We start from the raw sequence: 23,936 nt of genomic DNA, 5'->3' as shown, positions 1-23,936 counted from the left end.
TGCTCGACGATGCAGTTTCTTATACAAAGATTCATTGCCACAAATTCACCTATCTCTATATTTGAGGATTCTTTACAGAAGTTTTTTTTTTCTATCTATACAACAGTAGGCTTTTTCTCCCCTTTTCAGAGAGGTGGCCAGCCAATACATGCATCAACCCTTCATCCATTTCCTTTGCATTTGCTCTTAGCGAGTGGATAAAGAGTAATCTGTCCATGCCTGAAGCAATGCCATGAAACTTGGCAGGTCCAACCACTTCATATACATGTCAACCATCCTCGTCTATCTTAAACAAATTTGAAATTGGGAACATAATGTCATTACTATGAACCTGCTTGAAAGGCAGGATTTAAACTGCCTCCACTAATGTAATGCTCTAACCTATGCAATTTGTAGTTTTAACATTCTGTAGGAACAAAAACGGTGACCCTGCAAGATGAATGTCTCATCAGCACTTCCCTCCTGAATCATTCAACTTATCACTTGGTTCTGAAATCCCATCTTAACACGGGCCAAAGACCACCCCTCCCCCTCCCAACCAAACTGACAGCCTGCTATACCCTATGCACTGAGATCTGGCCGTTAGGGCGGAGCACTGGGAGTTCCCCTGTGGTGCCACATATAATTATTCTATAATTGTATTTTATTATATAATTCTATTTTATAATTTTATAATGTTGCCTTATACGATTATATTATAATTTTTTGTCACACACCACCACTGGGATAAAAATCAAAGCAATGTTTTCTATACAAAGGTTTCGTTTCTTTAAGTGAAGATATGGCATATGTGCATGCGAGAGCGACGTTGCCACTACATCTAATCTCTGGCCCCGCCCCCCTCACACTGCATTCAGAAAACATTGCATCCACACGCACGTTCTCGCCATGGATGCCCATATGTGGCAACACCGGGAAATCTCCTAGCCACGCCTTATCGGTCATTTCTCCTTGCGTTGACTATAGCCAGCAACAGATTTGCTAATACAACAGAGCAAAAATTCCAGTTGTTTCCAAACATCTATGAGAGGGTCTGCACAAAACCTGGGCCAATAGATCAATTGATCTAAGAGGACTCAATTACTTTTGATTCTAAATGTAGGACCAGCAGTCTTGTTGTGTACTATCATAGAAATTGGACCCATACACTTACTATTCAAATTAACTCTGTAACAGGAACTTGCTGCCAGACTTCAAATACCCGATGATGATATGGTTTAATGTCACAAAATTCTCCCCTATCACTTGGTAGGACAGTGCCCCAAACAAGGAAAATAAAAGCATAAGTCCACTTAGAAATGTATTAAGAGCTTATCGGTAAGACTTCTGGTATCTAGCACGAGCTCCAGGTCCACCGAACTTCTTGGGTTCACAGCGCCTAGGATCAGCGACCAAGAGTGATCTGTCATAGTTGATCAAGATACCCTTAATTTCCTTTTTGGACGCTTCATCCACATCTGAAATGAACAAAACACACCACCTAAGTCTATGCTTTCCACCATGACAGCCTTAACCATAAGTACACTATGTTAAAAAGACAACTTTGCAGATTCTGAAAGAAATATGTGTCTTAACATTATACAAGCCCTTACTCTAATGCAAACACCTCTTCTATACCAAGTGGCACTTTACCTCACGAAGACTCTCGGCTATTTAATTCACCTCAACTAACACACCTTTATCAATGGGGTTAACTTCCACTTCACACATACACCCAAAATTCTTTGCATAACATACAATACATTCATGTCACTCAAACACATCACAAGCATAAGACCTAAATGCACACCTAGACTTATGTGCTTAAATCAATTGCAGTGGTGAATCATATGGGCACCACATGGATCACCTAACCTCACTAAGACACACCACCAGAACATCCTTCAGACCATACAAAACAAACCCCTAAAGACAATTATAGGCTGCACAAATACAACACCTACAGACCAATTAAACCATGAAACTTGAGTCCTCAAAGGCAAGGATCACCTTGACTTAAGAGGCACATGAACACAGCACACCCACTATACTACATAGCAGAAACCCACACATGCTAAGAAATATCAAGACAACATCCAGATACCTACATCACACACAAATACTCTCCTTTTTCTCCACAACCACTAGACACCAGCCTCCAGAAGCATAGCCATAACCATAAAACTCACTCCTCCAACAAACTTAATCCTCTCTCCACTGAAAGGAGTCCTTTATACACTGGCCAAACTTTGTTGGAGTCACAATCCAGCCCTCCTAAGCTACCAGAAGAGGCTGGATGACAGCATTGCAAACAACCCAGTATTACTTCACCTCGTACTATACAACACATTGTGGAAGACCGCATTGTACACAATCATGCATGCTAACAATATAATAAACACTATAAAGGATTTTTGGGAAAATCTTCAGCAGTGGTGATCCTTAGGGGGGATGGTATTGCTTAGCTAGGCAGTCTACGGAACAACAACAGCAACATCCATTTCAGGCAAAAAATATCTGGTGGAATTGTACAATTCAGTCAACAAATACCTTTGCATACATCATCATCATCATCATGATCATCATCATCAGAAGAAGAAGAAGAAGAAGGAGGAAGAAGAAAAAATAAATAAATAAATAAAAAAACAACAACAGAAGGATGGAGTTAATTTGAGGGGATGACCATGGATCAGACAGATGGATGGGGTGAAAAAGGGCTTTGAGCAAGAAAGGGAGAAGGCAAGGGACAGAGGCAAGTGGAGAATGGCTGTGTATGGATGATACTACAATGAAACCCTAGCCCTAAATGACCATAGTGTTGCAACATGCTCCAGTCTAGGCCTTATTCATGTGACTAACATCTTCTTTTTAACCATTTCTTCGTCTACATAGGCAAAAGCCACCTTTACTGATCTAAGTTGTGTGTGTAAGCAGCTTCAGGTGCCAGGTCCTGCCAGAGAAGTACTCCCATCTCTTGTATTGCTTTCAGCCTGAGCAGTGTGAAAGGGGACAGATGTGCATGAAGCGAGCATGTGATACAACTGCTACTCCCTAATAAGAGGGAAAGACCTTTTGGCAACCAGTCAAGCTACTAATCAAGTGGCATACATCTTTTCACCAACAGTGTTAAGATAAGATTTTTCATGTTTGCCACAGGCTGATTAAGATGCTCTCAGGGGGGGGAGGGAGGGGGGAGAGTTTGAGAGAGATGAAAATGAATAAATAAATATATATATATTATTATAATCAACTTCCAGCAGCCAATACACTTCTTATCTCAATGATCCTTTCATAGTGGCAATGGCATGAGAATAATGTGTGTAGCAGTAGTCTCAAGTGATTAAAATTTTCTTTATTTTCAACAAGATATTTCCCGATGATGAATGTCTACCTTTCGCCATTGCGAATATCTTTCAGTCAGCAGCATTTCTTTTATTCCAATACTAGCACTACTAATTGACCTATCTCTTGCATGCCAAAAAAATCTCTGTAAATATACAATTTCTACGGCAGAATTAACTTGTTTATTTTCCAGCACCTCTAGTATGTATGGTCATCCTGAGTCACACTGCTAGGGACAAAGGCACCTTCTTCACCCTCCTCACCTCCATTTGGAGGCGAGACCCCAAGAGGCTCAGTGACACACCTTCTCCAGACTGAGCTAAGATCCTCTACAGACTCTATTTACAAAATTTCACAATCATGAATCAAACAAGCTTGAGACACAAATGTTATCACAAAAGACATCAGTCCAACCATCCTTCCCAGAGAGATCTACGAAAGAAATTCAGGTCTGCTGCCAGCTGATGCAGGCTTCCAGTCATGGAAACTCAAGGTAACAATTATTAGACTCCCTAACAACCCAAGTAACTAGTTAAAAATGAATAAATGCTTACATTTCTGATAGTAGGCAACCAATGCCTTGGAGATGGCCTGTCTGATGGCATACACCTGGGAGGTGTGACCACCACCCTTCACTCTCACACGAATGCTGACATTTGAGAAGCGATCCTGGAAAGAAAGAAATTTGATAACACCATCCTGCTAGATTAATATGAATGCTTTCATGAAGAAATGGGCGACAGAGAGAAGAAAGAAACAAAATCTGAATATATTTATCTCCTCCCTTCTCAACAGTACTATAAGGTGCAGCACCTACACTGCCAGGAGTGTAGCTGCAGCCAAAACAGTCACCTTTGTTCAAGTGCTTGACTGTTAGGGAAGGTAACAGTTACTGCTGGGAATTGGAGAGAAGTGCAGGATTCGAACCCACAACAGATCAAATACAAGACCAGTATACTTCCACTTAAGCCACCAGTGTGCCAAACAGTATTAGCAAATATATATATATATATTCCAAGTAAGGTGGAAGAGATGAGAACCACAAAGTGAGAAACAGTGTAATATATATCACATTCAACATCAGGTTATGCATAAAACACACAAGGACAATCTCACCTTGCCCAAAAGCAGAATGGGTTCCATCAACTTGAACTGCAAAGTCTTGGGTTCAATCTGTTCAAGGGGACGGCCATTCACCTTGATCAGGCCACGGCCCCTCTTACAGTGGGCCACTGCCGTAGCAGTTTTCTGTGAAAAGGACAGTATACAGTTAGCTTAGATTCATGTGTTTAAGGTCACTACATTAATGAAAACTGCCCCAGATACAACCATGATACCAAGCACCTTCTTCCTAGATACTTAGGGGCCAGACCTGGGTGCCGCCATAGGAGCAATGTTGCTTGATCTACCAATATCATGAAAAATTTCCTTCACCATCTCTAATTCTTGGTGTGATTACATCATGGTTGAGATCCACTATGTAGTTATTCAATATGCAATCAATATATATATATATATTTATACACACACACAGGAACATCTCACTATACAACTGAGTGTTATAAAGTAGGTAAAACAAATGCTCGGTGTATGTGAAAGCCCCAGGCAAAAATTGAGGAGGGGGTTGACAGGGTCCATGAACACAACTCCCATATTTACATGTAAAACCCAAATCAATATATGAATTTTAACATTGTGACCAGTCAGATGGGAACAACTCATTTGTATAGTGAGGTATTCCTGCATATATATATCACAACTAACACCACAGTCGGACGAAAGAAAAAGTTGCGTAAGCGGAACTATATATTTCGATTGCTACCTGCAATCCTCTTTTTCTTTCGTCCGACTGTGGTGTTAGTTGTGATTTACAAATGTGTTACTACATTTCTCACCTGTGATATATATATATATTGGAGTAATTCACAAGGCACACGTGAAAATAATATGCAGAAAAAAACCAGTGTTTTTTTCTGATATATATATATATATATATGTATATATATATATATATACATAATAAAATAGTAGTAGTACATGTTGAAAACTTGTTAACATCAACAGTTTTGCAACTGCCATGAAGGCACTAACTCGGCCTTAACCTTGTGTAACAAGCATGATTTTTTTCCTCTCAAAGCTGACATGTTATGCTGTTATCAAAATACAGCTGCAATTCACTGTGCACATACTGTACATATGACTGTGTCCAATGTGATCTAAGGCTGTGCAGCCTTCAACCATTCCCAAAGAATTTACCAGTCTTCCTTCACTATGTACCAGTCCTGCTACACAAGATTCTAAATAACTAAAAAGATCAATGCCATCTAGCAATTTTCCTTTGTAATAAACATATTACATTGAACTATATGCATGTTCAGTGTGTGTGTATGTATATACATACAGGGGTGTAGTGTCAATTTTATACATACATATACCAAGGCTTTTTCCCCCTTACAAGGGAGGTAGCCAAAAAGGAGAAGGCATAAAATCATTCCCCATTCCATCCCTAAATACACTCCACACCCTCCACCTTCCCATTAAGCCCCCAAAAAATAATTTTGTCCCTTTGAAATATGTAAGTAAATCCAAGAAAAAGGATGATAAAAAGAAGAAATTCAAAGGTTACCAGATTGGTGCCTTTGCGAGCTACAGCAGCACTGTGCCCCTATGTATTACACACACTCCATGTATCAGCCCCATACTAGCTCAACTTCAATTGGACATTAGGAAAGAGGTCCTGAAGGAACCAAAAAAAGGCCGATCCTTGCTCTCCTTCCCTATGCACTACCCACATCCTCATTGTGCCTTAAAGGTCTGGACAAATGACCTTTGAAAACACTTGGATGGAGTTCTGGTTGTGCAGGAAGGTGTTCTGGCTATCTTGAACTCGACTCAAATTTCTGCCAAGTATCCACAAAGCCAAATTTTATTTCAAGTTATTGGGTTTTTCACTATTTTTGATGTACTAGCTTGTGAAAGGTGTGACTTGTCATCTAGAAACTGCTCCCTTTTCTACTACTTTCAATGGGTTGTGGAAAAACCGAAACAGACATAATTTGGCAAAGTTGGAATGGATAAAAGGGTTTTCAAATGTGACCCCTTAAAATAATATAATTAAGCTCTCTGGATAAAGGCATTTGGAATTAAATTATATTAATTCCATAGACACAAGGAATGGCTATACTACCCACGGTAGAAAATACTCAAAAATATACTTTCTCTAGCCTCTCCTGTGTACCTCCCCTCCTGCTACAAAAGATTCCAAAATACTTAAAACTATACATGCCTTCTAGCATATTTCCTCCATATCCATAAGCATACATCTAATTGTGAGCACATTTGTATTTACCTAGCTGTACCTTACAGGAAAGGGAGTTATGCTCATGGTGCCATCTTTGTATCTTGCCATATCTAGTTTTCTCTTAAATTCTTGTGCTGTTTTTGCACACACACACACACTGTTGTTTCATCTAATATGTTCCATACATCCACTATGTGGGGAAAATTGATCTTTCAGTTCTCTTTTATAACTGTCCTTTTTGAGCATCTTTCTATGTCTTGAGTTTCTCTTATCCCAATTTAGTAAGTCTTCTCTATCAAGGACTCCCATGCCTTTCAGAATTCTGTAGATGATCAAGAAGTCACCCCTCTCTCTTCTTTGCTCCAGAGTCAGCAACTCCAAATTCAACATTCTTCAAACAAGTTTTGATAGTGTTGGGGCCCATCTTCATAGTTGCTCTCTGGATTCTCTCAATCTTCTTTATATTCTCTTTTGTACTGGGTGACCATAGTGTCATTGCATACTCCAATTTAGGCATTATCAGTGTGACTATTTTCTTTACCATTTCTTCTCCCAAGTAAAAGCCACTTTCATCAATCTTAGCAAGTTATAGGTTTTACCGACAATTTTGTTTATGTTTGTCAGGGGACATATCTTTTGTGATGATCACACCCATGTCTTTTTCAGATCCCACTTTTATTATTTTTTTTTTTTTTTGCCTATTTTATAGTCCTATTTTATACTTTATCCAAATTCCATTATGCTACATTTCTGAATGTTGAATTCCACTTCTGACTTCATTCCCAAACCATGTTCAGGCCTCTCTTTAGTGAGTCACAGTCTGTTTCAGTACTCACCTTCTTTAACATTTTTGCATCATCTCCAAAGAAGCTTGTGTAACATTCCACACCCTCATCAATGTCAATTCACATAAATGGCAAACACTACTGGAGCCAACACGGATCTTTGTGAAACTTCACTAATTACCTCTTCCAAAGTAGAAGTCTTATCTCTGAGCACTAGCCTAATTTTTCTTCCATGCAAAAAGTCCTCCATCCATTTCAAGGTTTTACCTTGTATTCCTCCTATGGTTTCCAGATTTCTTAATTTCTTTCTTTTTTTTTGTGAGGGACTTTATCAAAAGCTTTTTGTAGATCTAGGAAAGCACAATCGGCCCATCTGTCCCTTTCTTGTATTATGTCTAGTAGTCTCGAGTAAAAACAGATCAAATTAGTGGTACGTGATCTTCCCTGTCTAAATCAGAATTCTCTGTTTCAGTATATTATCCTCCAAACGTTTTAACTTTTTCAGATTTTAGCTATTGTGCTTGTCAGGGAAACCAGTCTATTTTGTTGGGCCTTTTTTATTTCCTCCTTTATAAATTGGAACAGCAGCATTTTTCCAATCTCTGGCACTTTTTCTTCTTTGAGCGAGCAACTTATTATGTTGTATATTTTGCCTGATAGTTCTTCTTCACCTTCATTAAATATCCAATTTGTTATTCCATCTGAGCCATGTCATTTCCTGACATCAAGGTTTGTTATTTGATCAATTATTTCTTTCCATGTTACTAATATTTCCTTCATGGTGTGTGTGTGTGCGTTAACTTCTCTCCCTTCATTCCGATGTTGTATTTTTTTCTAGTGAAAACCAACTTGAAGTGCTTGCACATGACTTCACCCATTTTGTTATCTTCTGTGTATTTTGTATTACCCATAGCTTCCCTATTTCCTGTTTGTTTTTTTAGTTTCCTATTTACATGTCTATAGAATAGCTTTGGCTGATTCTTACATTTTTCTATAATGTCTTTCTCAGTTACACTTTTCTTCCCTACATAATTGTTCCTTTAACATATAATTGCCATTTTCTAGGTTTCCAGTCTTTTCTCCATAGCTTCCAAGCTTTGTACCTTCTATCTTTTGCTTCACTGCACCTTCTATACCAGAAATTAATCCCAGCTCGCTTTAAGACCCCCCCCCCCCCCAAGTTTCTCGGTCTGTTTTACCATATATCAGTCTTCCTTTTCTGTGTTTCTCATTTCTCTTTATATATTTCCACCTTTAATTCTAACTTGAGTAGTATGTATTCACTTCACAACTGGTGTCTTGTATTCAATCTTGTGCGTGTGTGTGTGTGTATACACATACACGTGGGTGTAGAGGCAATTTTTAAGGTGCTGGAGTTCTGGGGGTACATTCAGGCCACCAAAATTTTATTTTGCCCCTAATCTTTGCAATATATCACTAAATGCAAGGAAATGGAACACCACTCACTTGCAGAGGTGCCAGAGTCTCTGCAAGCTACAGCAGCACTGTGCCCCTATGTATTACACACGCTCCATGTATCAGCCCCATACTAGCTCAACTTCAATTGGACATTAGGAAAGAGGTCCTGAAGGAACCAAAAAAAGGCCGATCCTTGCTCTCCTTCCCTATGCACTACCCACATCCTCATTGTGCCTTAAAGGTCTGGACAAATGACCTTTGAAAACACTTGGATGGAGTTCTGATTGTGCAGGAAGGTGTTCTGGCTTTCTTGAACTCACTCAAATTTCTGCCAAGTATCCACAAAGCCAAATTTTATTTCAAGTTATTGGGGTTTTCACTATTTTTGATGTACTAGCTTGTGAAAGGTGTGACTTGTCATCTAGAAACTGTTCCCTTTTCTACTATTTTCAATGGGTTGTAGAAAAACACAGACAGAATCTGGCAAAGTTGGGATAGATAAAAGGGTTTTCAAATGTGACCCCTCAAAATAATAAAATCAAGCTCTCTGGATAAAGGCATTTGGAATTCAATTGTATTAATTCCATAGATACAAGGAATAGCTATGCTACCCATGGTAGAAAATACCCAAAAATATACTTCCAGCCGTGCAGGGGGGGAAAAAGCCTTTGGTATATGTATATATGTAGTACATTTCCCCATAGGTTGTCTCCACCCTTCACTGTCATCTCTTCCCAGCAGATTTCTTTACAATTGATGTCACCCATTATAACTATTCTTCCTCCATCTTCCATTATATTATTCAGTGTTATCCTTGTGTCTTCAATCATATTTTTGTGTTCTCTCTTCCCATGAAGTAGTTTTAGGAGGCACATAATTTACTACAAACTTCCTGCTCTTCCCATCCCTGTCCTCCACTACCATCATCTCTACTCTATTCTTTCCATGTGACATTCCTCACATTTATATCCTTCTTAGTCAGGAACACTCCACCCGTTTCTAATCCAATAATTATATGCATCATGTCCTACACTGTTGGGTGGTAGTGGACCTTTCAATTTTGTCTCTACAATTCCCATTATGTCCGGCTTTTTCCATCAGGTAATCATTCAGATCGCTTAAGCCTGTTAAGCCATCTATATTTGTGGAAGACACTTAATTTTCTGCTACTTCCATCGATTTTCTGTTTTTCTCTTCTATGAACCATTTCCTCACTTTCATATTCACTACTCTCCAAAAGAATTTTTCTGAATGTTCTTTTCTTGTTTTTTCCTTAGCTTCTAGTGTTTTTCTTCTCATCCTCTCTTTCCTCTTTATTCATTTCTCTTCTAATCAATACCTGTTTATACTCATCACTTTTTGCTACTTTCCCTGTTTTGCCAAGATATTCTCTGCTGTTGTTTTTGACCTGAATTGTGACCCTTAATTGGCCTTGTCTTATCTGTATTGTATTTCCCTATTCTATATATATATTTTTAATTTCTTTCCTCGTTCTTGTTCCACTTGAACTACTAGTCTTGTATACATTTTCCTTCTCTTTTATTCTTGTTTGCTATGGACTCTCTATTCTCTTTATCATTCTTCTTTAATTCATTCTTTAATTCATCTTTTACTTCTTTTAACTGTATTTCTAATCCTTCTATTTCTTCATTCAGGTTTTGGTTCTCCTTTAGTTCTTCCTATTTATCAACTGCATAATCTGAGTAAGTTGACTGAACCTTAACTCCCAGTGTTCAACCATTTTCTCTAGACTTGATAATCGGGGTAAGGTTGGCATCCCCTCCATCATTAAATTTGTGGAAATTATTATCCCCACTTTCTATTGTGTTGTTCTTATCCATATTTCTAATGCCAGTGCCTTTACTGATATTTTCGACTTCACCTGCGTCGTCTGCAGCCCTCTTGTTGACATTTCTTCTGATGTTCGGGAGAGCCCGTTCGCCTCCTTCCTCATTTCAGTCCATTTTCCTCAGTAATCCCTCCCTTTCTCCTTTTTCTTCACCTTCCCACTACACCATGAGCTTTCCCCTTCCCTATTAATACAACAGAGGTACTCCATTATTGAGGAAGACAAAATTTGAAGTTTTTCTCGAGTTCCAAACTTCGCTGTCACTTCGACAGGCGTGTGTGTGTGTGCACACAGGGGCGTAGTGGCAATTTTTAAGGTGCTGGAGTTCTTAGGGTACCAATCAAGCCCCCCAAAATTAATTTTGCCCCTAATCTTTGCAATATATCACCAAGTCCAGGAAAATGGAAAAATAGAAACACCACTCACTTGCAGAGGCGCCAGAGTGGTGCCTCTGCGAGCTACAGCAGCACTATGACCCTACGTATTACATACACTCCATGTATCAGCCCCTACTAGCTCAACTTCAATTGGACATTAGGAAAGAGGTCCTGAAGGAACCAAAAAAAGGCCGATCCTTGCTCTCCTTCCCTATGCACTACCCACATCCTCATTGTGCCTTAAAGGTCTGGACAAATGACCTTTGAAAACACTTGGATGGAGTTCTGGTTGTGCAGGAAGGTGTTCTGACCATCCTGAACCCATATCAAAATTTCTGCTGGGCATTCACTCGAGCACTGATGTAACCTTCTATCAACATCAAATGATGCACTGCCTTCAAACCGTTCCCCAACAGTGTCGAGGCCATCCTGTCATCTTCGCAATTCTATTCCAGTATTCTGGCAAACACACTTTCTTTTTTGCATTTGAAAGATCTATTTTTTTTCTTATACGGATTATGTTAGATAATTTATGTTACATTTACTTGGGCATTACTGAACATGTTTCATGTTGACATCGGTACTTGCACGATTCTGGAATTTCACCTTTTCCACATATCCCCAAATACCCATTTCACATGACATTACCGGTTTTCTTCACACGCAATTCCAAATACTTAAAACTATCAATTTCTTCTAGCATCTCTCTAATATGTGGTTGTGTGTATGCACATGAATATATAATCATATACATACACACTTCATGTATCAACCCCTACTAGCTCAACTTCAATTGGACATTAGAAAAGAGGTCCTGAAGGAACCCAAAAAAAGCCGATCCTTGCTCTCCTTCCCTATGCACTACCCACATCCTCATTGTGCCTTAAAGGTCTGGACAAATGACTTTTGAAAACACTTGGATGGAGTTCTGGTTGTGCAGGAAGGTGTTCTGACCATCCTGAACACATATCAAAAATTCTGCTGGGCATTCACTCGAGCACTGATGTAACCTTCTATCAACACCAAATGATGCACTGCCTTCAAACCATTTCCCAACAGTGTCAAGGCCATCCAGTCCTCTTCGCAATTCTATTCCAGTATTTTGGCAAACACACTTTTCTTTTTTGCATTTGAAAGATATTTTTTTTTCTACGGGTTATGTTAGGTAAGTTATGTTACATTTAGTTACTGTACATATTTTATGTTGACATCTGTACTTGCATGATTCTGGAATTTCACCTTTTCCACATATCCCCAAATACCCATTTCACATGACATTACCCGTTTCCTTCACATGCTATTCCAAATACTTAAAACTATCAATTTCTTCTGGCATCTAATATGTGGTTGTGTGTATGCACATGAATATATAATCATACACATACACACTTAATGTATCAGCCCCTACTAGCTCAACTTCAATTGGACATTAGAAAAGAGGTCCTGAAGGAACCCAAAAAAAGCCGACCATTGATCTCCTTCCCTATGCACTACCCACACCCTCATTGTGCCTTAAAGATCTGGACAAATGACTTTTGAAAACACTTGGATGGAGTTCTGGTTGTGCAGGAAGGTGTTCTGACCATCCTGAACCCATATCAAAAATTCTGCTGGGCATTCACTCGAGCACTGATGTAACCTTCTATCAACACCAAATGATGCACTGCCTTCAAACCGTTCCCCAACAGTGTCGAGGCCATCCTGTCCTCTTCGCAATTCTATTCCAGTATTTTGGCAAACACACTTTTCTTTTTGCATTTGAAAGACCTATTTTTTTTCTACGGGTTATGTTAGGTAAGTTATGTTACATTTACTTGGGCATTACTGAACATGTTTTATGTTGACATCGATACTTGCATGATTCTGGAATTTCACCTTTTCCACATATCCCCAAATACCCATTTCACATGACATTACCTGTTTCCTTCACATGCAATTCCAAATACTTAAAACTATCAATTTCTTCTAGCATCTCTCTAATATGTGGTTGTGTGTATGCACATGAATATATAATCATATACATACACACTTCATGTATCAGCCCCTACTAGCTCAACTTCAATAGGACATTAGAAAAGAGGTCCTGAAGGAACCCAAAAAAAGCCGACCATTGATCTCCTTCCCTATGCACTACCCACATCCTCATTGTGCCTTAAAGGTCTGGACAAATGACCTTTGAAAACACTTGGATGGAGTTCTGGTTGTGCAGGAAGGTGTTCTGGCTATCCTGAAACAAAGTTCCATGAAGCAAATCTATTTGGCATTCATGAAATTCAAATGTATATAAAGTTATCAGGCTTTTCATTACCTATCTTGTACAAACTGGTTAGAGGTACAACTTGACATCTGTCATGTTACTAGAACAGCCACATGGCTAGATTGCCCATGGTAATATGACAAAATATCAGTCAAATGTTGACTGTTCCTGAACAATAAACAATATTAGAGGTTATATATTCCCAGCACAGTGTTCCTAACTTGCTCTTAGTCTGACATTGTATTTCTTTCCATTAAACTTCATCACTACAAACTCACCACCCCATTTCCAAGAAGTGGGAAGTGAGAAACCCCTGTAAGGCAAGTCCTGTCTGTTGCGGCAAGATGCAGTTTTTAGGCCAACATTTGGGTGGTATCCCCACCTGGTCAAGAATATCAGGAACCAATGCAAGAAGCATGCAGCAGATCCTGGGACCCACTCATGAGTACACGGTATCCACTGGATTCCTGTGTGGTCCCACTACAAAGAATCACCACACAAATATTCTGACCCCATACTAATGACAAAATGTGAACGATTTCACAAGATAGCCAGAGTTAGGATACCTGGATGTCAGAACAAAGGGCAAGTAGGTCACACTTTCTACATCAAACAAAAGAATCTGCAAAGACCTCTGCAACCTTGGGAACACCCAGTGTTCCTAAACATGCAGGTTTAGACTTTCTGATAATATACTGTAATTAAATGGCACCATGCAAACAATAATAGAAATATGCCTGTTACTTCAGATTAGGATAGGAAAGATGAAGGACCCTCAGGAGACATGACAAATATTCAAAATCCTGAAGGGTATGGATAAGGTTTACTGTGATGAATACCTACAGTTGGTTACCCAAGACTGCCACCCAGAAGCAAGAGGCCTCAAATTAATGAACCGCACCAATGAACAGTTAAGAGTTACGAGTTTTTCAGTTCAAGGGTCGTGAATGGAAGAGTCACTGAAAATGTAATTAGCAGCACAGGTATCGATATATTTAAAAAGAGATATCAGCTGGAGACTGAAAGACAATTGAGAAGAGGCACCTCTTATGAACTTCAAGCTCTCACTAAGGTAAGCAGTGCAAAATATTGAGAGTGATGCTAATGTGTGTAATCTTCAAAGTGACAATACCCTGACCTTCCTTTACCCTCTGCACATTGAAATCATGCAACACCAAAACAATAAATAAACGGTGACAGCAGAGGTCAAAGATGACAATGACCCTGATGACCTCTACAACTACAGGTACCACATTACTAAATGCAGGTAAGGTTAGGTTAATTGGTAAGAATAGACAAATTCATCATACAAGAATTTAAGGGATAAAATGTTTATGAAAATTTTGTGCTCGAACCTAGGTAATTAGGTAAATGTTCAGATGTGTACATGTACACGATATAGCGTTAGAAAATTAATTTCAATTTTGTAAATGATAATGTTTCAACACAATATGCAAATTACTTGGCAGGAGGGTAAAAAAAAAAAAAAAAAATTCTGCCGGATGAATGGTACACCATATTTATTATGATAAATGCCGTCGAAGAAATGAAAGTATGATAAATTTGTCTAACCTAACATGCATTCAGTAAATTGGCACCTAAATCTAAGGTCATCCGGATTGTTGTCGTCACAGATGTTGGCGGTCTATTCAATCACTGATTGCAAGGTACATAGGTTCTCATGGCTTGAAGGAATGCATGGATTTCAGCTCCATAGCATTCCTTCAAGATTATATACCTCGCAAGGTACTGGGCCAGGCAGACACTTGACAAACGACATGATGGCATCCCAATCCTATGCTAGCGACTTAGTTTATTTGTATATTTGCTTGTAGCAAGGTATTTTTTACTTTTATTTCCGCCAAGAAAATCGCATTATATGTTCATGTATTATAATTTACAAAATGAATGTTTAATTTTCTAACGTTATATTGCGTCCATGTACACAACTAAACAAGTACTGATAATCTCCTCTGCACTTCCATTCCTTACCATCCTAGCAATGAAACCTAATGCTAGCTAGGTCAACATGAAAATGAAATTCCTGATATTTGAGCTGAAGTAGTTCTCATGGGATGCAAAAAGTCGCTATGAGTATATTGCAATTTGAATTATCCATCTAGCTGTCCGAGTTCTCGAGATATTTCATTTTGAATGGAATTAAATCGGGCCTATTTTTTCCCAGAAAATTGGGCCGAAACGTGCGGTCTGACTAATCGCCGATCAAACGTAAACAATGACGGTTTTTACTGACAGGCACAATTTTATATAAGAATTTAATATATGGTTGCATTATTTGACCTATTTTCTATAAGATGTGTGATTTCCATGTAATTTGATCATAGAATTACGTTTCTATCCTTTGCAAAATTACCCACCACAGCCACGAATACCGTCAAATTACATTAAAATCACACATTTTAAAGAAAATAGTTTGAATAATTCAACTATATGCAAGCTATTACACTAATAGCACAATAGTAACAAACTTAATAGTGTAGTTTGATCCATACCACCAGTGATCATAGCGGGCAGGACGAATCGTAGCTGTGGTCCGTAATATTACGGAGGATAATAACGTAACTTCTCTTTGATCAAATTACATGAAAATCACACATTTTAAAGAAAATAGTTCAAATAATTCAACTATAAGTCTATTACACTAATAACATAATAGTAAGAAACTTAATAGAGTGAAGTTTGATAAGATGGCGGGATGGATGTTGATGTTATCCGATAATCCGACCCGATAGAATAAAAAACTAATTAGTACCACCGATTTCTCAGCTCTACCGTATCACGCTGCCTTTATTTTAGTATAAGAATAATACGCGAGACTTGTAGTTTTCGTTATTTTTGGTTAGTTGCCCGCACTCTGAATATATTTAGCTCATTTTTTACGCTGAAACATAAACCAATTTTCTATATACTGCTGAATGCAAGCCGCCATGTTTATCTTATGTTTTTATGTAACGACATGTAACTGATGATGTAATTGTTTGAAATTTACTACGATCGTAGTAAATACACTCGTATAACATTTGTATGAATGAAATATCCGGCGGTATGTAAATTTGGCCGTTTGCATGGCGTGCGCATAAAATGACGCGCTATTGGGCTCCTCATCGCCGGTGGCGCCTCTGGTGGTGTTTGACCTACCTACTAATGCTCTATTAGCTTTATTCCCTTCAACAGTTTCCATATAGCAAGGAAGTTGACCTTAAATCAATATTTCACAAATCTGTGTTCCACACAACTGCAACCACACATCACATATTACTATTCCCCCAACATTTATAAGCCATGACTCATAAACCATCAATATGAGACATGCTGAAATAAATGCACGAATGCCTATTTCTTTCCGGGATCAATAGTTAAGCAAGCAAGGAAATATGCTACCAGTACAGATGTCCGATTCAAATGTGATTAAATTGAAATAGACATTCCCAACAGGCTGTAAAATTCAAGAAACATGCAAGCATGGACATTTACCATGAATCATTATTTGTCCAATTGCTTCCAAGCTAACAATCCCAAATAAAAAGTAGACCTTTCAAATGCTAAAAATGTATTTGAAAAATTCTTTGGTGTGTTACTGGATCAGAACCGAACAAGATGTTCGGTTCCAATGTTTACTTCCAACACCTCCAACCTATACCGGCATATTGTCATCAAATTATCTAAATACACGTGAAATATTGTAGGAAACATATAACCTCAATCCTAGAAGTGTATTAACTTGGAAATTTAGCTATAGAATTCATGCTTTGATTCAAGACTTGTAAACATTACTGTCAACAACGTGGTTCCAGTGTGCGCTATCATTGCTTACCTTTCTTCCATACACCTGAACTGACTGGATACTCTCCTTTGTGGCCATCTGTAATAATTTTTGGAGTATTGAGCTTATTGTTTTATAAGTATAATTAATATAAGCACTATATTATTAAGCAAATCTGTTCTTTTCCTCGAAGATCACAACATTTACTCCTCTACCCACCGTGCTCTACTTGAGAAGGGAAGTAGCAAAGCAAACGTAAATCCACATTTATTAAAACATTTGAAATGACCACATATAAATTTAGATTTATAAATGTTATGTAGTTTTCATTGCAATATATATTATTGAATATCAGAATGTTAAACACTTCAGATTTAAACAAGGAATTGTTCATAATCTGAAAAATATTTTGTGGAGGAGCATCTTATGACACGGAACTGGCTAAAGCAAAATTATAAATACAAGAGAACTATAATTAAAAATTGTGTATATTTACCAAAATTATAGGATGGGATAATATACACTGAACTGTTGTTTTATGGAGTTCCAATGGTGACTGAAATAAAGTTCTTCAGAAAAATATCTGACGAGACAAATTACTTCCAGCAGTATCATAGTATGAATCAAATATCGCAAAAAAAAAGTCAAATATACTAACCTCTAGCAAGACCTTATATTACCAATTTATTCTAGCTAAACCAAGTGTGGTGCCAGAATGACGACTACGATAATATTATTAGTGAATGGGCATTAATCCCACTACTGTTATACCAAATATGTAGTGTCATTCTCGAGCACCACGTATGAGGAAGACAATTAGTCAAATATATACAAAGTTGGTTGAGATTATTTTGATTAGTAACGCTGCCACCATCCCAACCACTACATATATTAGAAACGTGGTAACTCGTGACCAACAACGATTTTATTCCATTCTTCCCCTTTTTGGCCGTTTTTGTGTTACTTATATGTGCGAAATCCAGGTTAGGTGAATTAAAGGAAATATCAAATTTACAACTAGTGAATCTACTGATCTATGATATAAATTAACCTACTTAACTGTACTCAAAATAAAATGAACATTGTGCGTAATAAGCAGAGCAAGGACTACCAATTGACATTCGGTAGTCGGTAGATCGGTCTACCGGCGGTAGATTTCTGCTACCGATACCGATCATTCGGTATTTTGAAGAAACTACCGAATACCGCTATCGATTGCATGATTGGCAGTCAATCGGTATCGGTAGATTGAAAAAGCGAGCGCGGGACTTTTTTGTTAAGACTTAAGAGAAGACGACCCCGGCAAAATGAAACGGACAAGTTTCAACACGTTCGAGCGCATCTATGGGAAGCAGTATGCTGTATTGTCTAGTTTGTATAAATTTAACTTTTTCAGTTTGATGTTTATTTTTTGAGAGAGAAATTCATAAGTTATGTATTTTTGAACTTAAATAAAGTATTAAAAGACTCTAATTTACTTCTATTCTTAAGTTAACCTAAATATGAGAGAAATAACTTAAAAAGTGTGTTATGGGCCTTTAAAAGCATTTTTTATTATATATAGAGCTTTTTTAATCTACCGATACCGAATCTACCGAATACCGCCTTCAATCGGTAGATTTCTGAAAATCTACCGATACCGATTGGACGCGGCTCGCTACCGACTACCGATACCGGTGGTAGATTTTTTCTACAGAATCCCAGCTCTGGTAATAAGTATTTACTATCATGGTAGACATAAGCGTAGAACGTAGAAATATAACGCTACCACGGCGTACAAGAACATTCGTCTCTTTTCCTTTGAGATTCCTATCCAATTATGTTCTGATTTAAACTGAAAAAAATCAAACCTTACCCTGGATTATTATTCATGAACAATGTATGAGGTAGCGGGAAAAGGGGGTATAAATTCTAAAGTTAGCAGACCGTCTGCTAACTTTAGATCTTTATTCAGTCCGTGGCAGATTAATCAGGGCAGATCCCATAAAATGTTGGAGAATTTTCCACGAACAGTCTTCTATTTCACTCTAAGATATATTTTCCTTATTTCCAACAACACACACCAGGGGTCACATATTTAAGCTAGCCAAACCCCATACATCTCTAGAGGGCAGACGCAGATTTTTTAGGAATGGTGTTAACCAGTACCATGCCGGTCCCAAGCCCGGACAAAAGAGGAGGGTTGCTGTGACAGGTCTAGCAAACTGGCAGTGTAAAACATTTTTTGCTCGAGAAACGCATAGGCAGCCTCGGAACAGACGGATACACAAGTTGAGGGCACAGAAAGAAAATGGACAAAGGACACGGAATACTCTCAAAATCGCAACAATCAACGTTTCTACACTACGCGGGAAAGAAGAAGAATTAGTAACTTTAATGGAGGAAAGGAAGATAACAATACTTGGACTTTGTGAAACCTGTTGGAGTGGATCTGGAAGAAGAGTGCTCCATCATGATTTTCAATTAATTCATAGTGGAGGTAATGTAAATAAACATGGTGTGGCAATCCTCATCTCACCAAACATCGTAGATAGAATAAAATGCACAAATCAAATCAATGAACGCATTGTAAGCGTCTCCTTGAAAATGGACAAAGGAGTTCTGAAAATAATACAAGTATACGCACCCCAACAAGGAAGGACAGCTCCGGAGAAAGAGTTCTACCAGACATTACAAGATGAGATGGACTTAACGAGCGGAGACACCGTTTTCATGGGTGACTTAAATGGCCACGTCGGGGTGGACAGAGACGGATATAACAATGTTGTGGGCGCTTTTGGGATTGGAGATAGAAATAGAGAATGGGAAAGACTACTTGATTTCTGTGTTTTGAACAATCTTGCTATAATGAACACAAAGACGAGCACAAGTGGACATGGTATCGCTGGAATTATGAGACAGGAATATACCTGTAGATCAATGATTGATATGATAATAACCAATAATAAAACTATCTTCAACGATGTCAGGTCGATACTTTCATGTGACTCCGATCACAGAATGGTAATAGGAAAAATAAACTTCATACAACCTAAAAGTGTCAAAGGACCAATACGAAAACGTTTTGCAACTGAAAAGTTAAGCGACCCAGAAGTTGCATTACAACTTGTCCAAAAAGTGGAAGAGAATTACATAGAACCTGAAACATAAGATATAAAAGTTGAATGGTATAAGTTCAGAGATGGCATAGAGAAAACATGTGAAGATGTAAAAGAGGCGGTAAGACGGAAAAATAAAGCCTTTAGAATTTGGATGAAGACAAGAAGGCCTCAGGATAGGCAAGAATATGTCTTAAGGAGAAATGAAGCAGAGACTATAAAAAGAAAAGCAAAGGAAAACAGCTGGTTAAAGATTGGAGAAGATCTTGAAAGAGATATGAATGGGACAAGGAAACTAATATTTAGTCTTGCAAAGTCGTATAGGAAAGGAAATACGGTACCAACCCATTCTATAAGAGACAAGGATGATAATCTATTAATAGAATCACAAGAAATTAGTCAAAGATGGACAGAGTATTTTGAGGATCTGTTGAACTTCACAGGACAAGATGAAGATGAAAGAGAGTACAGCCCAGAATATATGAGGGAAAGAGAAGTGGAAGACACAGGAAGAAATGAATGGAAAATAACAAAAGCAGAATTGAGAGTAGCCGTAGAAAGGATGAAAAATGGGAAAGCACCAGGAGAGGATGAAATTTCAACAGAAATTATAAAGAAAATGGGAAACACCGGACTAGAGTGGATGTTAGAAGTGATAAATATAGCATGGAGAAATAAACAGGTCCCAGATGATTGGACAAAAGCAGTGATATGTCCAATACACAAAAAAGGTGATAAAACAAACTGTGGAAACTATAGAGGCATCTCTCTACTATCACACACAGGAAAGATCTATGAAAGAATTTTGGAAAAACGATTAAGAAACATAGTTGAACATAGAATAAAAAGAATCTCAGAGTGGTTTTAGGCCAGGACGAGGAACAATCGACAATATCTTTACTCTAAAAATCTTAATGGAAAAATGTTGGGAGTGAGACAGACATAAATGTCTTGGGTTTATTGACCTTCAGAAGTCTTTCGATAGAGTACCAAGAGATCAGTTATGGCAAGCTATTGAACACGATGAATACGAGGTACCAGTGAGTCTAATAAAAGCTATTAAGAGTTTATATGAAAATAGTGAAAGTAGAGTAAAGACAGAAAAGAGATGGTAAGTGGTTTAGGGTCAAGTGTGAAGTAAGACAAGGCGGAGTGCTGTCTCCATTATTGTTTATAATGTACATGGATAGGATAATTAAGGATATTGAAGGAGAGAGAAATATGAACCCACTGGTGCTTGCGTATGCTGACGATATAGCTATAGCTGCAAACAGTTGGGAAGATCTACAAACTGAAATGGACAAATGGAATGATGTGCTAAAACAATACAGGATGCAGATGAATGTTACAAAAACGGAAGTAATGTGTCTCAACAGAAGGCGAGTTGAGGGAAGAATCGAAGTTGAAGGACAACAATTAAAACAGGTCGAACATTTTAAGTATTTGGGAGTGGAATTCAGTGATAATAACCAGCAGGAGACTGAAATAAACAGCAGGATTACAAAATATAACAACACCCTAAATATTTTGTACCCACTATTAAAAGAAAAAAGCATCCCACTTCAATGCAAGAAGACAATTTATGTCTCAGTGTTAAGACCGGTGTTAACATACAGCAGTGAAGCCTGGTCCCTAAACACCAAATTAAAATGTCGCATTCAAACAGCCGAAATGAGAGCCCTTAGGATAATAAGAGGAGTGACAAGACGCGATAGATTAAGGAATGAGCGGATAAGACAGGAAATAGGAGTGATGTCAGTGTTGGATTTAATAGAAGAGTGGAAGATGAGGTGGTTTGGACACGTTATGAGAATGGAAGATTGGAGGTACCCAAGACAAATGCTGGAATGGGTACCCACAGGTAGAAGACCTGTAGGGAGACCCAGGACCAGATGGATTAAAGGTGTTGAAGAAGCATTAGAAAGAAGAGACACAAACTTACCAGAAGTGAAAGAAAAAGAGACCTACGAGGATAGAGACGCATGGAGAAGTCTAGTGAAGAGCTGCCGCTGACAGGATTATTCCTACCAGGCGTAGGGTGAGAAAGGTGAGAAAGATGTATTGACCTCTGGAACTCCCTGTCTGATGATGCTGTTAGCTGTGACTCAATTACATCTTTCAAAAAACACCTTCACATACAGTTGGACCAAACACTTTTTGAATATGTTGATTAATCATTATTCAGATATTCCTTCCTAGCTGTCTACTTTCTGTGCACATGGCACACAACTCAGCCTTTTACCCTGTACTTTTCTATTCTAATGTATATTGAACAAGGGCTGGCGTGCCAGCAAGATGTGGGCTATCCCTGTGTACCCAAAGCTTATCTCCCTCGAGCAGTATGCTGGTCTAGAACAGGGTGGCCTGTAGCGAAGTAGATGCAATCCTGTCAGCGATGTGGATTATATCAAAATTCACTCTTTTCAAAATTTTCTGATTTATTAATAAAGTTCAACACATAATTATAACACAGTTCTGTACACAATTGATCACTAGGGCACGTCACACACCGACCTGCTGCTGGACCCGTGCACTGCGGTTTTGTCCTCCGGAAATGCTGAGTCTGCTGAATTTTGAGGTGCTCTCAGTCACCTTGTCAAGATTTTTAGTCGGAATGTTTGGCCCTTTACAAGTTTGTTCTTGGTTCATAATTACTACCTATATCCCATTCTACAATACATAATATATCCAGGGGGGAAGGGTTGATTACTATTGTGTTGCCGTGTGTTATTCCGAATTGGCGATTGACTGCATTTATCGTGTGCGTTCGTGTGTCTGTGTGTGAGTCCGCTTCTGTGCGCTTGGCTAAATTGCTGATTCGGCTGTCGCCGCTCTGTCGATCGGAGCGGATGTCTGGTGCCACGATGTCTGGGTTGATTGTGACATTGCCCGCATGGTGTATGGGAATGTGGTGATGTGGTTAATGTGGTGTATACAGGCCAACCAGTTGAGTTAACACATATAACCGTCCGGCCACCTTCGTGAATATCAGTTTACACCTAATAATCTAACTTAATCCGTATCCTAACTTAATCACACAATTTTTCTTTGTCGTTGGGAGATGGCACTTTCAGCCACAATCCTTTTCACAAACGATATCTTATTAGTTCCTATAACCTATTACAAATGATTCTTTCGGTCACCATGCTCGATCGATCCGTTTTTATGTGCAAATCTCTCTACTCCATTATCTGTCGTGATGAATATCTCGATTCAGAATGCCCATACCCAAGCGTTATATACAATAGTGCTAGTGAATGTGTTCGCATCTCTGGACAAAGGCCCCGTCTAGCACTTCGTAATACAAGTCAAGGCTTCGCTGCTTCGTTTCGAGATGGGACATTTATGTGTTAAAAATCCTAAAAAATATTCCTCTAATGGAATTCTGAGCTGGAAGGTGGATTTTTTTTCTCCTCCTAAATTTAAAGTTTCTAATCGGTTGTTACATACAAATACGTCCTCATGACGTCATGGAGGGGTGGAGTGAGAGCTGTATGATCCACCATGCCCATACGTGACTTAGCCTCGTAAAAACGAAAAATAATACTCAATTAAATCTCTGGCCTTACACCAGGGGATTTTATTCAGCTGAAAGGACTGGGGTCCAGCAAGTATAACATACGAAATGAAAATTAATACAAATAAATAAAAACAGATCAAATTTATGTGAATAAGCAAACAAATAGACAAACAAACAAATGCATGAATAGGTAAATATATGAATAAGTAAATCAACAAAACACAC

At 38.4% G+C, this 23,936-nt stretch overlaps 2 protein-coding genes across 2 annotated transcripts in view; one reads left to right on the top strand and one right to left on the bottom strand.

Moving 5' to 3' along the window:
• Positions 1-1,287: 1,287 nt before the first annotated feature.
• RpS16 (ribosomal protein S16) lies at positions 1,288-17,378 on the bottom strand. The gene is made up of 5 exons (XM_076183450.1): positions 17,313-17,378; positions 17,145-17,192; positions 4,438-4,569; positions 3,876-3,990; positions 1,288-1,457 (listed from the first exon to the last, which is right to left on the bottom strand). Exons 2-5 carry the CDS (start codon positions 17,190-17,192, stop codon positions 1,312-1,314), a joined length of 441 nt encoding a protein of 146 aa, XP_076039565.1. The 5' UTR covers positions 17,313-17,378; the 3' UTR covers positions 1,288-1,311.
• Positions 17,379-19,679: 2,301 nt separating this feature from the next.
• LOC143024379 (uncharacterized) overlaps positions 19,680-23,936 on the top strand; it is a 6,272-nt gene continuing 2,015 nt past the window's right edge. The window contains exons 1-3 of the mRNA XM_076183176.1: positions 19,680-20,004; positions 20,245-20,312; positions 21,163-21,302. Of these exons, the coding sequence (XP_076039291.1) occupies positions 19,680-20,004; positions 20,245-20,312; positions 21,163-21,302 (533 nt within the window). The remainder of the gene's footprint in view (positions 20,005-20,244; positions 20,313-21,162; positions 21,303-23,936) is intronic.

The sequence above is a fragment of the Oratosquilla oratoria genome, chromosome 4 (assembly GCF_046742065.1).
Source record: "Oratosquilla oratoria isolate Oo_2021 chromosome 4, ASM4674206v1, whole genome shotgun sequence".
Taxonomy (NCBI): domain Eukaryota; kingdom Metazoa; phylum Arthropoda; class Malacostraca; order Stomatopoda; family Squillidae; genus Oratosquilla; species Oratosquilla oratoria.
This window is presented reverse-complemented; position numbering and strand designations above follow the sequence as displayed.

Coding starts and splice junctions, on each gene's coding strand:
- RpS16 (XM_076183450.1), bottom strand. CDS start 17,192: ATGGCCACAAAGGAGAGTATCCAGTCAGTTCAGGTGTATGGAAGAAAG. Junction 4,570..17,144: donor TTCAGGTGTATGGAAGAAAG/GTAAGCAATGAT, acceptor TCCTTTTCACAG/AAAACTGCTACGGCAGTGGC. Junction 3,991..4,437: donor CCATTCTGCTTTTGGGCAAG/GTGAGATTGTCC, acceptor CTTTCTTTCCAG/GATCGCTTCTCAAATGTCAG.